The sequence below is a fragment of the Manihot esculenta genome, chromosome 15, assembly GCF_001659605.2.
Source record: "Manihot esculenta cultivar AM560-2 chromosome 15, M.esculenta_v8, whole genome shotgun sequence".
NCBI lineage: Eukaryota > Viridiplantae > Streptophyta > Magnoliopsida > Malpighiales > Euphorbiaceae > Manihot > Manihot esculenta.
The window spans coordinates 7,122,363-7,133,848 of NC_035175.2; the positions used below are offsets into that span (position 1 = coordinate 7,122,363).

Consider the following 11,486-nt stretch of genomic DNA (forward strand, 5'->3'; position numbering starts at 1 on the left):
AATTTTTTATGATGTTACTAATTTATTTTTTAATTTTATAATATATTGAATTTAGATAAATTTTTATTTTAATCGCTATTCTAGTCCGTCAGATGGAGTTGGATTTATTTTGTTTAGAACTTCAAAATTATTTTGGGCTTAAAGACAAAGGCCCTCTCAGAATTTTAAATTTCATATTTGGACCATTTTTCTATGGGCTTCAAGCTATCATTATGGACCATTTCTCAATCAACTTAATTAAGTTTCCTTTCTTGCTAATTTGTTTTTCTTCTATGGTTCTTACGAAAGCTAACTAAAATGTGGCTGGGGATTTCTTTTTCTCCTGGAAACTGGGAAGAGCAACCACAAAGAAAGTACAGATGCTGATCCACTTCACAGAAGGAACCTCCTCTGCGCTATTTTCCCGCCAAACTCAAATGCTCCGTTTTTTTTCTCTGCTTCAAATTCCACAGATACCTCTCCTAACCCAGTTCCCGCATCAAGCTTCACTGTCCAAATTTCCGTTTAGAGCAATCCATTTCTCCCCAAATTCCTTTGATCAAAGGGTTGTCCCCAAGAAACTTTGTGGGTATTTTTCATTTTCGAATTCTGCTGTTTCCTCATCTCCTCATGATGATTTTGATGTCGAATTGGGCCGACTCCTGGCGCTGCTGCCTGAGGAGATGAGAAGAAGAGTAAGCGAGCATCCGGAGCTCCATGACTTGGTTGAGGTGGTTATGGACGTGGGTCGGAGGCCACTCGCCAGGTTCCCATCTGGGGACTTTGTTTTATCGGATTGTCCGATTACACTACAGGATCTTGAGCACGCAACTTCACAGGTTTTTGCTTCTGGTTCTTGCTCGCCAAGTCTTTGTTAAAATGCTTTTGGCTTTATGATTTACTCTGTTGTTGGTGATATAGGTGTAGAGAGGGCTATTATGTAGTGTAATGATAAATTCAATAAACTTAATAAGTTTATCGAAAATTGGATAACCTTAAATATATATTGGATGAATAGCTTTAAACTTGTGTGTGACACTATTCATCTCACCAATCTTATCCATTTATGATAAACAATTATAGGAGTATGAATGCATTTTTCCATTTGATTATCTTATATTCACAAATGTAAATTCTGAGATTTTAGTTGAGCTCATCATCTTATTTAGCCACATTTGTGTCAAATGGAATTTTTGGTTAATTGTGAATTTTTTTGTATTTTCATTTTTCATTCTCATCAAACTGTCATATTGCAGGTTGGTGACTTTGCCATTGACAATCGAGCAGGCATCAGTCGGACATTGCACCGCATTAGTGCCATCAGAAATCGGAAGCATCAAATTATTGGCTTAACTTGTCGCGTTGGTCGGGCAATACCGGGCAGTGCTAGTTTACTGAGGGATTTGGTTCAAGTTGGGGCTTCTATTTTGCTTATTGGGCCTCCAGGGGTGGGAAAGACCACAATTATCAGGCTAGTGTGTCATATTTTTATTACAGATCATATGCTTTCATGAATTGTACCTTTTAAAATTTATTGCATATCACTTTATGCATTGAATTGTTGCACAATAAAAGAGCAGGGATTAGCTGTAGACTATCAGGTATACCCCGTTCTTGGCATCTAATTTGAAAATCTGCCCACTTTTTCCCAGTTTTTTTCACATCCTATATGGATTATTATATTAGACATATTTATTATTTTTTTTAATAAAAGAAGAATTTGTCATGGTAGAACAGAAGTTTCAGTAAAATAGAGAAAAATATAGATATTGGCTACTCCTTGGTTCATTGACAAAATTCTGGGATGCAGGGAAATAGCTCGAATGCTTGCAAATGATTACAAGAAACGAGTAATGATTGTTGACACTTCCAATGAGATCGGTGGGGATGGTGATATACCTCATGAAGGTATAGGTAATGCTCGCCGAATGCAAGTTCCCAATTCAGATATGCAACATAAGGTATGATCTGGAGGTATTCTGATGTCTCTTTGCTAATATCCGTTGACTCTGTTCATAAGATGAGGCTTGATAAACTAAAATTTGATTAATTGTGATTGTTGATGGTTTCAGAAGCACAACTATTGTTCCTCCTAGCATGTAGTTGATCAATAGGATATGCAAACCATATGAAGATTGAATTTATATGCCATCTATTATTCAAGCATTTGTCAATAATGCTAATGTTTATAGTTTTCTATATTCAGGTATTAATAGAAGCAGTAGAGAATCATATGCCCCAAGTGATAATTATAGATGAAATTGGCACAAAACTCGAAGCAATGGCTGCAAGTACAATTGCACAACGTGGGATTCAGTTAGTAGCTACTGCTCATGGAGTTACAATTGAAAATTTGATAGTTAATCCTTCTCTGGAAATGCTTGTTGGAGGAATACAGGTGAACGTCTCTTTTAACTGATAAAATTATAGCTGTTGTGTTAACATAGCCATCCCCTTTCTGTCATGTCAGGCAATAGTTTTCTTTACCTTAAGTTGTTTGAAAACCAACTACAAAGTATTATTTACAATTGACTTATTTGAAATTATAGAAATAGAACTTGAGTATGAAATTTGATTGAATATAATTGAATTCTGTAGGTTCATAGTTTTTAGATACATTAACATAATAAGCTTTTCTGTCTAATTTTTTTCTTTAACCAGCAACGCAAATTTACAAATTATGGTGTCCAGAAACCTATAATGGTACAGATGCCTGGAAACCTATTTGGTTATCCAAAACTGACTATCTTGACAAAATCTATCTCTGATATCAGTAGCCAAAGCCTGTCCATTATCCTCAAAATGAGCCCCTTATCAGAAAATACAGAGTCAATGGCCACAAGGGTAGTGATCCTTGTCAACTTCCATTAACTCACTGAGGTACCTCAGTGATTCCCCAAAGAAACACTGTTGCTTTTGAAGAATGTGGAAATTTTACCAATTCCAGTGAAAATTACCCTAATTATGCTGAAGTCCATAGAAGTGAAATTGTGGAGCAGAAACAGACTATTTTGTGTTCCAATCAAAATACTACCAATGCAGGGATTGTCCTTGATTTCTAAGATTTTAGCAGTCATGCAATATGCAAGCAACAACTTCTTTTCATTTCTACATTACAACCGTGTTTTAGAGTGTGACACTGGGGGATGAAGAAGCAAATAGGAGAGGAGTCCAGAAGACGGTGTTAGAGAGGAAAGGACCTTCAACATTTAGTTGTGCAGTGGAGATAATTTCAAAGAATGAGCTGCGTGTTCATCGTAGCCTAGAGTCAACAGTGGATGCCATTCTCTCAGGTACCTTAACCTTTGTATTTACTACTTAGTAAAAGAAAATAATTATTTTCCATGTTTTAATTTAACTGCTAAGGAGTTGAGGTTGGCTTGTTTTTCTAATCTATCCATTTGCTTGGTTTGCTGTCCCCCTTCTTATTGAAGGTCGTCCACCAACTTTTGAAGTTCGCAAGATGAATTCTCAGGGGTTAAAGGAAACTGTACAAGTGGAACCTTCTATTGACTCATCTGTTGAGAACAGAGATGCGATATCGTTTGAAGATCTCCGGATGAAAGATGAAAGGATTGCTAGTAATGGGTTCATTTCTGCATCTCCTCTAAGTGAGGGTGAGAATTCTTTAAAAGATGAGACAACTATTCGCTTGTATGTTTATGGGGTAAGACATGCTCTCCTTTGACTTTGATTGATTTATCATTATAGTTATGGAGTTGATGTTAGCATTTGTCTAACTGCCACTTTGCTGCTTGTTTTTCTCTTATATTTTCAATGATGAACGAGAGTTATGTTGATTTCATTAATAACTCACATATAAACATGTAGCATATCCAGCTACCAAAAAAAAAGAAGCTAACTTTAGGGCTATTCTTGTACTTGGTATTGTATTTAAGCTACTTTCTTGATTTAAAAAACTCTGATGCAGAATTCAACAGAGATATCTTGTGAAAGGAAAAAGGTGACAAACACTCTTAAATGTCGTCATCTTTTTGCCCCTCATTCAGAGTTGTAATATGGTCAAGGATTTTAAATAGTACTGGGTATTGCATGTGAAGGTATGATACTTACCTCATTGTTAACAAGAAGTGAATGAGGCTGCTTGGCCAGCTGAATCTCAAAATGATTTTTTTTAAGTTGGTTTTATTAACATCCCAATTAGTTATAATACCATATTTGGACTAATGAATTATGAATGTCACAAAATTTTGAGAAATCCATTTGGATTCTACACTTTCATGTTTGGAACCAGAAAGAAATTATTTATTTCATGATTTCAGTTGTGGAGCTCAACATGATTAAATTAATTTCTATTAAAATAGGTAGAATTTTCTAATTCTACAAATTCCCTGAGTTCTTATGACCTTAAACATAATAGAAGAAAGAATGGTGGCGCTTTGCATCAGCTAGTTAAAGTTCTAATTACCGTCTCCGAAATTTTTCTTCTGTAGAAAGATAATATTTTGTTGTTGTATTTCACAATAGAGATTACAATCTATTTATACACGAGAGACGATATTTAAACAGGAAGGAAAATCTAGTTTATAATTATACAATCCTAAGATTAAGCAACTGATCCATCTATCAATATTTACCTCCTATATTAATATATTTACTACCTATAACACTCCCTCTCAAGTTGGAGCATAAATGTTAATCATGTCCAACTTGTTACATATATAATCAATTTCAGCCATAAAGACAACAAACCCAAGACAATCAAAATAAACAAAAGATCAGAAGAACAGAACCCGTGAACAGTACTCGTGAACAGTACCCGATGAAGCCGAATGTCTCCAAATATTACCTTTTATGGATAACCCCGATGAACAAAGTCCCGAGTCTCCAAATGTTACCCTTTATGGGTAATCCAAATAAACAGAGCCCTAAATCTTCAAATATTATATGGGTAATCCGGTTGAACAGAGTTCTAAGTCTCTAAATGTTACCCTTTATGAGTAACCAAAATGAACAGAGCCCTAAGTCTCCAAATATTGCCCTTTATAGATAACCCAACTGAACAGAGTCCTAAGTCTCAATGTGTTACCCTTTGTGAGGTAACCCAAATGAACAGAGCTGTAAGTCTCCAAACGTTACCCTTTATTGATAATCCAAATAAACAGAGTCCTAAGTCTCCGAGCGTTACCCTTTATTGGTAACCCAAATGAACAGAGCCCTAAGTCTCTAAACGTTACCCTTTATTGGTAAGCCAAATGTATAGAGTCCTAAATTTCTAAACGTTACCCTCCAAATGTTACCCTTTATTGGTAACCCAAATAAATAGAGTCCTAAGTTTTCAAATGTTACTATGGATAACCCAAATGAACAGTATCAAAAAACGCCTCCACCCAACACTCAAACGGCAAATGAATCAAAAATCTGAGAAGGGGCTGCAAGGCGACTTTAGGTGGACGGTGAGAGATAAATATTACCCTAGATGGATAACACAAAAAATAGGAGCCCTAAGTCTCCAAAAAAAAAAATCAATCTCTAATAAGGCTCCGATACCATGTAGAAAAATAATATTTTGTTGTTGTTGTATTTCACAATAAAGATTACAATCTATTTATACACGAGAGACGATATCTAAATAGGAAGGAAAATCAAATTTATGATTATACAATCCTAAGATTAAGCAACTGATCCATCTATCAATATTTACTTCCTATATTAACATATTTACTACCTATAACATCTTCCACAAGATCGAGCCCTCTTTTTATGTTAAAAAATGTAGCAGTATTTTTCTTGTCAGTTGAAGCTTATATAATGTTTATTGTTGGCAATTGTGATACTTGTACATGTTAAGAAATACTGGAATGAGAACTTACAGAATGAGCAGTTATTCTAGATACTGGAGGCAAGTGTGATTCAAGTGATCAATCAGTTGAAAATGGATACTGCAGTTCAATTAACTGATAATATAAGCGAGGCAGATGCACTACTTGCCTTGCAGTCCAAGCTCAAGAAGAATTCGGGGATTCAAGCTGCTGCTAAATCTCATGACATTCCCATATATGTGACAAAGGTTTATATCAATGATTTCTTTTTTGGTCTCGGAAGTCATTGCTTATAATCAATTAACCCTGAAATTGTTCTCCCCTCTCACCCCACTGTAGACAAGCTCATTGGTGCAGATAACAAAGGTCATAAAGGAGTTGGCTAGTGATTGTGCTAATGGATTGAAGGATTCTGGATCCGAAGAAAGTGCAAAATCATCAGAGAAGACTGATGCCCTAGAAGTAAGATTTGAATTTCTTTTTTCAGGATTCTTTTTTATCTCTATTATCTATTTATATTCAGCTGAATAGCATTAACTATTCTACCCATGGTTTTAAATCGCGGTCGCGGCCACGTTCGCGGTCGTGGTCGCGGGTAACGGAAATAGACCTATAACGGCCATAACGTAACGGTAACGGCCTGGCGCTACGCAAATTTTTTAAAAAAATTTGCAAAGTTCATAAATAAAATGATATTGATTAGATTTAATTTGGAACAATGTATACAAATGCATAATAAACATAAATATATAAAATATAGATTATTTAACTTAAGTTAAACATCATATAGTTTAAAATAAGAAAAATCAACATAATCTTTATAGATTGAGTAAACTAATAGCTCAAAGTATAATTTTAACTCAAAACTAACACTTTAATCCACAAAAATTTACAAAAAAAAAAAGGAAAAAAAACAATAATTAAAAACTAAAATAGCTAAAATTTAACTAACTTTTTAGAAGAAATAAGCTTGGAAATAGAGTAGTTTATAATGGATCTAAGTTTATATGAGAAATATGCAAGGAAGATTGAAATTTGAAAGAGAAAGGGAAGAGAAAACTTAAAAAATATAGTCTTTAAAGCTGCCAAAAAATATACAAACTAATGAAAATGAGAATAGGGAGCAAAAAATAAAAGATGTAAAAGAATTTTAATTATTGGTAACGGCCGTTACCGTTACATAACGGTCGGTAACGACCGTTACCGTTACGTAACGGCCGTAACGGCCGTTACGCATGCAAATCAGGAGGGGCCGTTATATAACGGGATAACGGGTAACGGCCCCCCCAAAACCCGTTACATAACGGCCGTTACGTAACGTAACGGCTGTTATTTAAAACCATGATTCTACCTCTGTCCTATAGTCTTATAGATCTCTGCAAATAAGCAAAGGTTAGGCTATTGCGTTGCTTACAGGATGTGTGTGCAAATAATATCACAACTTTATGTTGAACCAAAATTGAAATTAGTTGGTGTGAAATATGCCTTGAGAACAAATCCATCCTATGTGTTGGCTTGTTTACATAGCTTAACTAGCTTACGTTCAACATGTTTGCCTTTCAGCTTCTTGAACTGATTTATTCTTGCAGGAGGCAAGGATAGCTGTTGAGCAGGTGGTAATCGCAAGAGGAGAATCAATAGAGCTACTCCCAAGGTCATCGCACATTATTTCACTTCAAATGGATTTCATCCAAAAATACAAATTACAATCAGAAAAAATTGGTAGAGAGCCAGATGTACGTCTCCGTATCCTTCCATATCAGGCTAGGTTGGATGAAGGTAGGAAGTCTAGTGAAACAGTTGGCACAGGTAGCAGCTTTGATGATTTCCTTGGTACCAGTGGTGAATTAAATGGATCCCTCAACATAGTGGGCAGGTTACCTCTCCTTCCTGATTAAGTCTGGACTCCTTACCTTTGTACAATGCTCTTGATTATGCAGTATTTGAAACATTGCTCTGTTGTCATTTGTGGACAGGGGTATCTTGTCTTATTGATTTCACATACTACTGGTTCCTGGCCTCTATGCATAGTTTTTATATCATTTCTAAAGTAATGCAAATTTACATTTATCAGCATATTGATGTGAAATGAGAATTCTCTACGAAATCCTTTTACACATATTAGCAAAATAACCTGCTCAGATTTCAGTATGAGTAATTATCTTTTACATAATTGATAATCCATAAATCTGTGATCTTATGTTCTGTAGAGTTTGATCTTACATTTTGTGATACATTATGCTGTTGTATTGGCAGACAGAAGAAGCGAACGAAGATAGTAACATAACATGTTGGTAGCAAATAACGAAGGAAATTCTCATTTTCTTCTCAAGTAGTCAGCTAAATAACTTTAATTTATGACTCACACATTCAGCTTTTGCTTTCATTGGCTCTCAATGAGCATGATCATGAAAGGCTTTCTTACATCAGCCTAACCTACGACCTGACAAACTTGAATTTGTAACTGCATTTTCATTCATTGGTTCTCGCTGTGGGACTTAATTAAGCATTCACCATTCTTTCATCTCGCCTATCACTGTTTTGTCTATCTAGGGAGTCCTCATTTGAGATGCACGGACAAAATTAATTGCACTTGTACTCATCCTTTAGAATTTAATCTTGTCCTGAACTAGCTGCCTATCTATCACACTTATTTTCGTTGGTTTTCTCTGGATATGACCTAAATATTGTAGGAGACATTGTCTCATGTCATCTTCAACTTGTGACCAACTTTAAGTGGTTATTTATTTCCATTTGAGATCTTTTGTTTTTGGTTTACTAGACCTAACAATATTGAGTCATTCTCTCATCTTTTCATAAACTTAGTGACCTAAAATCGCAAATGCTTTATGACTTTTTTGCTTGGAGTGTTGCAGATATATTTTGGCAAGCCCCTCTTTAGAATGACCAGTTGGTGTCCATAATTTTTTGCTAACTAATTATATCAGTTATATATATAGAAGGACCAGTTTGCTAGGTCACCAGTTGGTTTGTGTCTTTGTCTTGAATTAACCATACTGGATCATTGAACTAGCAGTTCATTCATTGGGTTTCGATGCAGTCCGTTCAGTGCTCTTATCCCTTTCTGTGGCCTAATAAATACACTTTATATTGTCCTTGACAAATGACAAGTTGACAACCATAAAGTAATTAAGGTATTCTCACGTCTTCCCCACTATTACTGACTTACAATACTTTTTCCTTTAGTTTGGAACGCTGCATTTATTTCAGTGACAGGCATTTCAGATGCTTCAATTGTGCATGAGTTGCTTGTCTTGTCTTGACTGATTATATCCTGTTACTTGATTAGTGTGTATGGAGATCCTAGTTGTTTAGGATTTGCTATTAAGAGAACTAATGTTGCATCTGAGAGTAACTTAATGCAAGTTACTTGCACTGCGTACATCATTATCTGTACCATAGTTTGGTGTCAACACTTTTATTAGTCTTTGACAGGATTTTACCTGTGAAAGACCATTCTTGCAAGTTCTGAAAAATTATGAAGTACATACTCCTTCTTCTCACAATTATGTAGGATAAATAACCCAGTGAAAGGGAGGGAGTTTTTCTGATGAAGTTAACTACTACTGATTCTTGATTACCTCAATAATGAAATTGAAATGTGATCGGTCTCCTTTGTGTTTACTTCATGTATTTGAAATTGGGTATAGGGCATCATCCATAGTTGAAGGACAAGTGCCCATAATTGCATTAACATGGCACAATATTACTGATTTATAATATAGATGATGTGGTAGACAACTAGAGAATAAGGATGCAGATTGACATTATTCATAGCACTATCTATAGGCATTAACCTGTGGTGATAACTTCCATAGAAGATAAGGAAATGGATTAGTTGCCAAAAGAAAACTCAACGGGTGATCATTTGCTGGTGAAACTTTTGATGAATGGAGCTTAGGTCTAATGAGACTAGTGCTAAATTATCTATTATCTTTGGTAATGGTAATGCCTTGCCTGCAGTGTCATGTCATTATTTTAAGGCTATATGGATAAAGGGTGATGTCAGATGAGGTAACTAAGTCGGTAAAAATCGGTGGTATGAGATGGAATTTTCATCTAATAAATTAATATTATCAAGTCTATGAATACAACACGTTGATCCCACATTAAGTAGATCAATCTTATTTACTTTCTATTTGTTTATTTATTTATTTATTTTTATCTACATTTTGATACTCTTACTAATGAAAAGAAAGAGATTTATAGTTGACTAATTTATGCTAATAAAGAAAATAATTTTTTTAAAAAAAGCTAATTATTAGAAAATTATAGAGATATTATACTAGTTTGAAAGCACTTTGAAATATAGATATTATTGAATAGACAAAGGATAATTAGTGGCTCCATCCATTCTCAGAACCTATGTATAAAGAAGACAATTTCAGCCTATGGTTTTAAAGCAATGTGTGTTGAAGAAAAAGCACATGCACTTTTCTTTTCTTTTTCTTTTTTTTTTTTTTTAAATTATTATTGAGGCCGAGGAGTCTTAGGTGTAGTGGGTGGACAAAACCGACAAGAAGGGCTGGATCCTACCTAAAAGAAGCAGCCACATAAAGCCTACGTCTTGTCTTCTTCTTGATTAGATAATTATCTTATAAACCCGCATTTGCATTTCTCAATTAATCCCACTTTTTATCCTCTTTGCCCTCTGAGTAACCTCTCTACCAAGTCAACTTTTTTTTTTTTTTTAAATAATTTTAATTATGCTTTAAATTCAATTCTTATAATTTTTTTTTTCACTACAATAAGATTACATTACGTGGCCAAAATGAGGCAAATTATATAGAGTGGGCTCAATAAATTTGGTCCACGCAAAACAAGTAAAATCATCTGATCCAAAGCAATTCAATCTAAAAATCAGAAACTCAGTTTCTTGTTTCATCCACTGTTCATGCGGACATCGATCTGGATTAACTTTAAGTTAGATGTCAACTAGACAATTAATCTCCTCCAGACGACACAAAGACAACAAGGAGAGGAAATTACGTACCAAATTAAAGTTGTAAAAATTCCAGCCAATAAAACAAGAAGCACAACCTAAGTAGGATGATAAAGATGTTCACACGGACCGATCTCTCTGCAGCTAAAGAAAATTAAACTTGACATGACTCGGCGGTATGTTACTTGGAACCACCAATTGTCGCATGCATGCAATAAAAGCTTCCCACCAAGCACCTAAAATCAAAATCCACTCAAGAATAGCATCGATCCCATCCACGGAAACCACCAAAAACATCATCTCATTCCGACAATAGGAGGAAGGTAAACTACCAATCCAAAACTTTGAAGAAACCCATTTTAACTTAGAAGGCAGGAAAAAAAAAACAATGACGATTCCGCTAAGCTCTATCTCTCACTTTCTCTCGGTTCTTTCAACTCTATATTATTCAAGAAAAAGCTATCAATTCTTTTTCTCCTTTAGATTCCACTTCAACCCTTTTTTTAATTAATTACCTAAAATTAAAATAAAAGACATTATCACCAGCCGAAAGGCATGGTAATCATTAAACCAAACTGCCAAGCAAAACTGAACATTTTCGGAGATATTGGACGTGCAACGCTTCAATTTTATTGGACAACTTGTGATTTGTAAGCTATTAATTTATACTTAATCTTCAAACTTTTCATTAATCGCTCAACTCTGAAAAGCTTCTCTAATTAATTTAACTTATTATCTAAGTCGCACCTTTGAAGCACAAA

At 34.8% G+C, this 11,486-nt stretch overlaps 1 protein-coding gene across 2 annotated transcripts; it reads left to right on the forward strand.

Annotated features, from left to right (window-relative positions):
* The first annotated feature begins 260 nt into the window (after nucleotides 1–260).
* On the forward strand, nucleotides 261–7,838 carry LOC110601856 (protein SEEDLING PLASTID DEVELOPMENT 1). 2 transcript variants are annotated; one of them, XM_021739217.2, is made up of 10 exons: nucleotides 261–818; nucleotides 1,236–1,450; nucleotides 1,790–1,940; nucleotides 2,186–2,377; nucleotides 3,110–3,272; nucleotides 3,414–3,646; nucleotides 5,834–6,010; nucleotides 6,102–6,224; nucleotides 7,352–7,638; nucleotides 7,739–7,838. In XM_021739217.2, exons 1-10 carry the CDS (start codon nucleotides 360–362, stop codon nucleotides 7,755–7,757), a joined length of 2,019 nt encoding a protein of 672 aa, XP_021594909.1. In that variant the 5' UTR covers nucleotides 261–359; the 3' UTR covers nucleotides 7,758–7,838. The 2 variants fall into 2 exon arrangements, with proteins under 2 accessions (XP_021594909.1, XP_021594908.1); XM_021739216.2 differs by having other exon boundaries at nucleotides 262–818; nucleotides 7,352–7,838.
* Nucleotides 7,839–11,486: the final 3,648 nt, after the last annotated feature.

What these genes read in the sequence shown, in the direction of transcription:
- LOC110601856 (XM_021739216.2), top strand. Translation starts at nt 360, where the DNA reads ATGCTGATCCACTTCACAGAAGGAACCTCCTCTGCGCTATTTTCCCGC. An exon ending in TTGAGCACGCAACTTCACAG is followed by an intron (nt 819 to 1,235) that starts GTTTTTGCTTCT and finishes GTCATATTGCAG; the next exon opens with GTTGGTGACTTTGCCATTGA. An exon ending in AGAAGACTGATGCCCTAGAA is followed by an intron (nt 6,225 to 7,351) that starts GTAAGATTTGAA and finishes TTATTCTTGCAG; the next exon opens with GAGGCAAGGATAGCTGTTGA.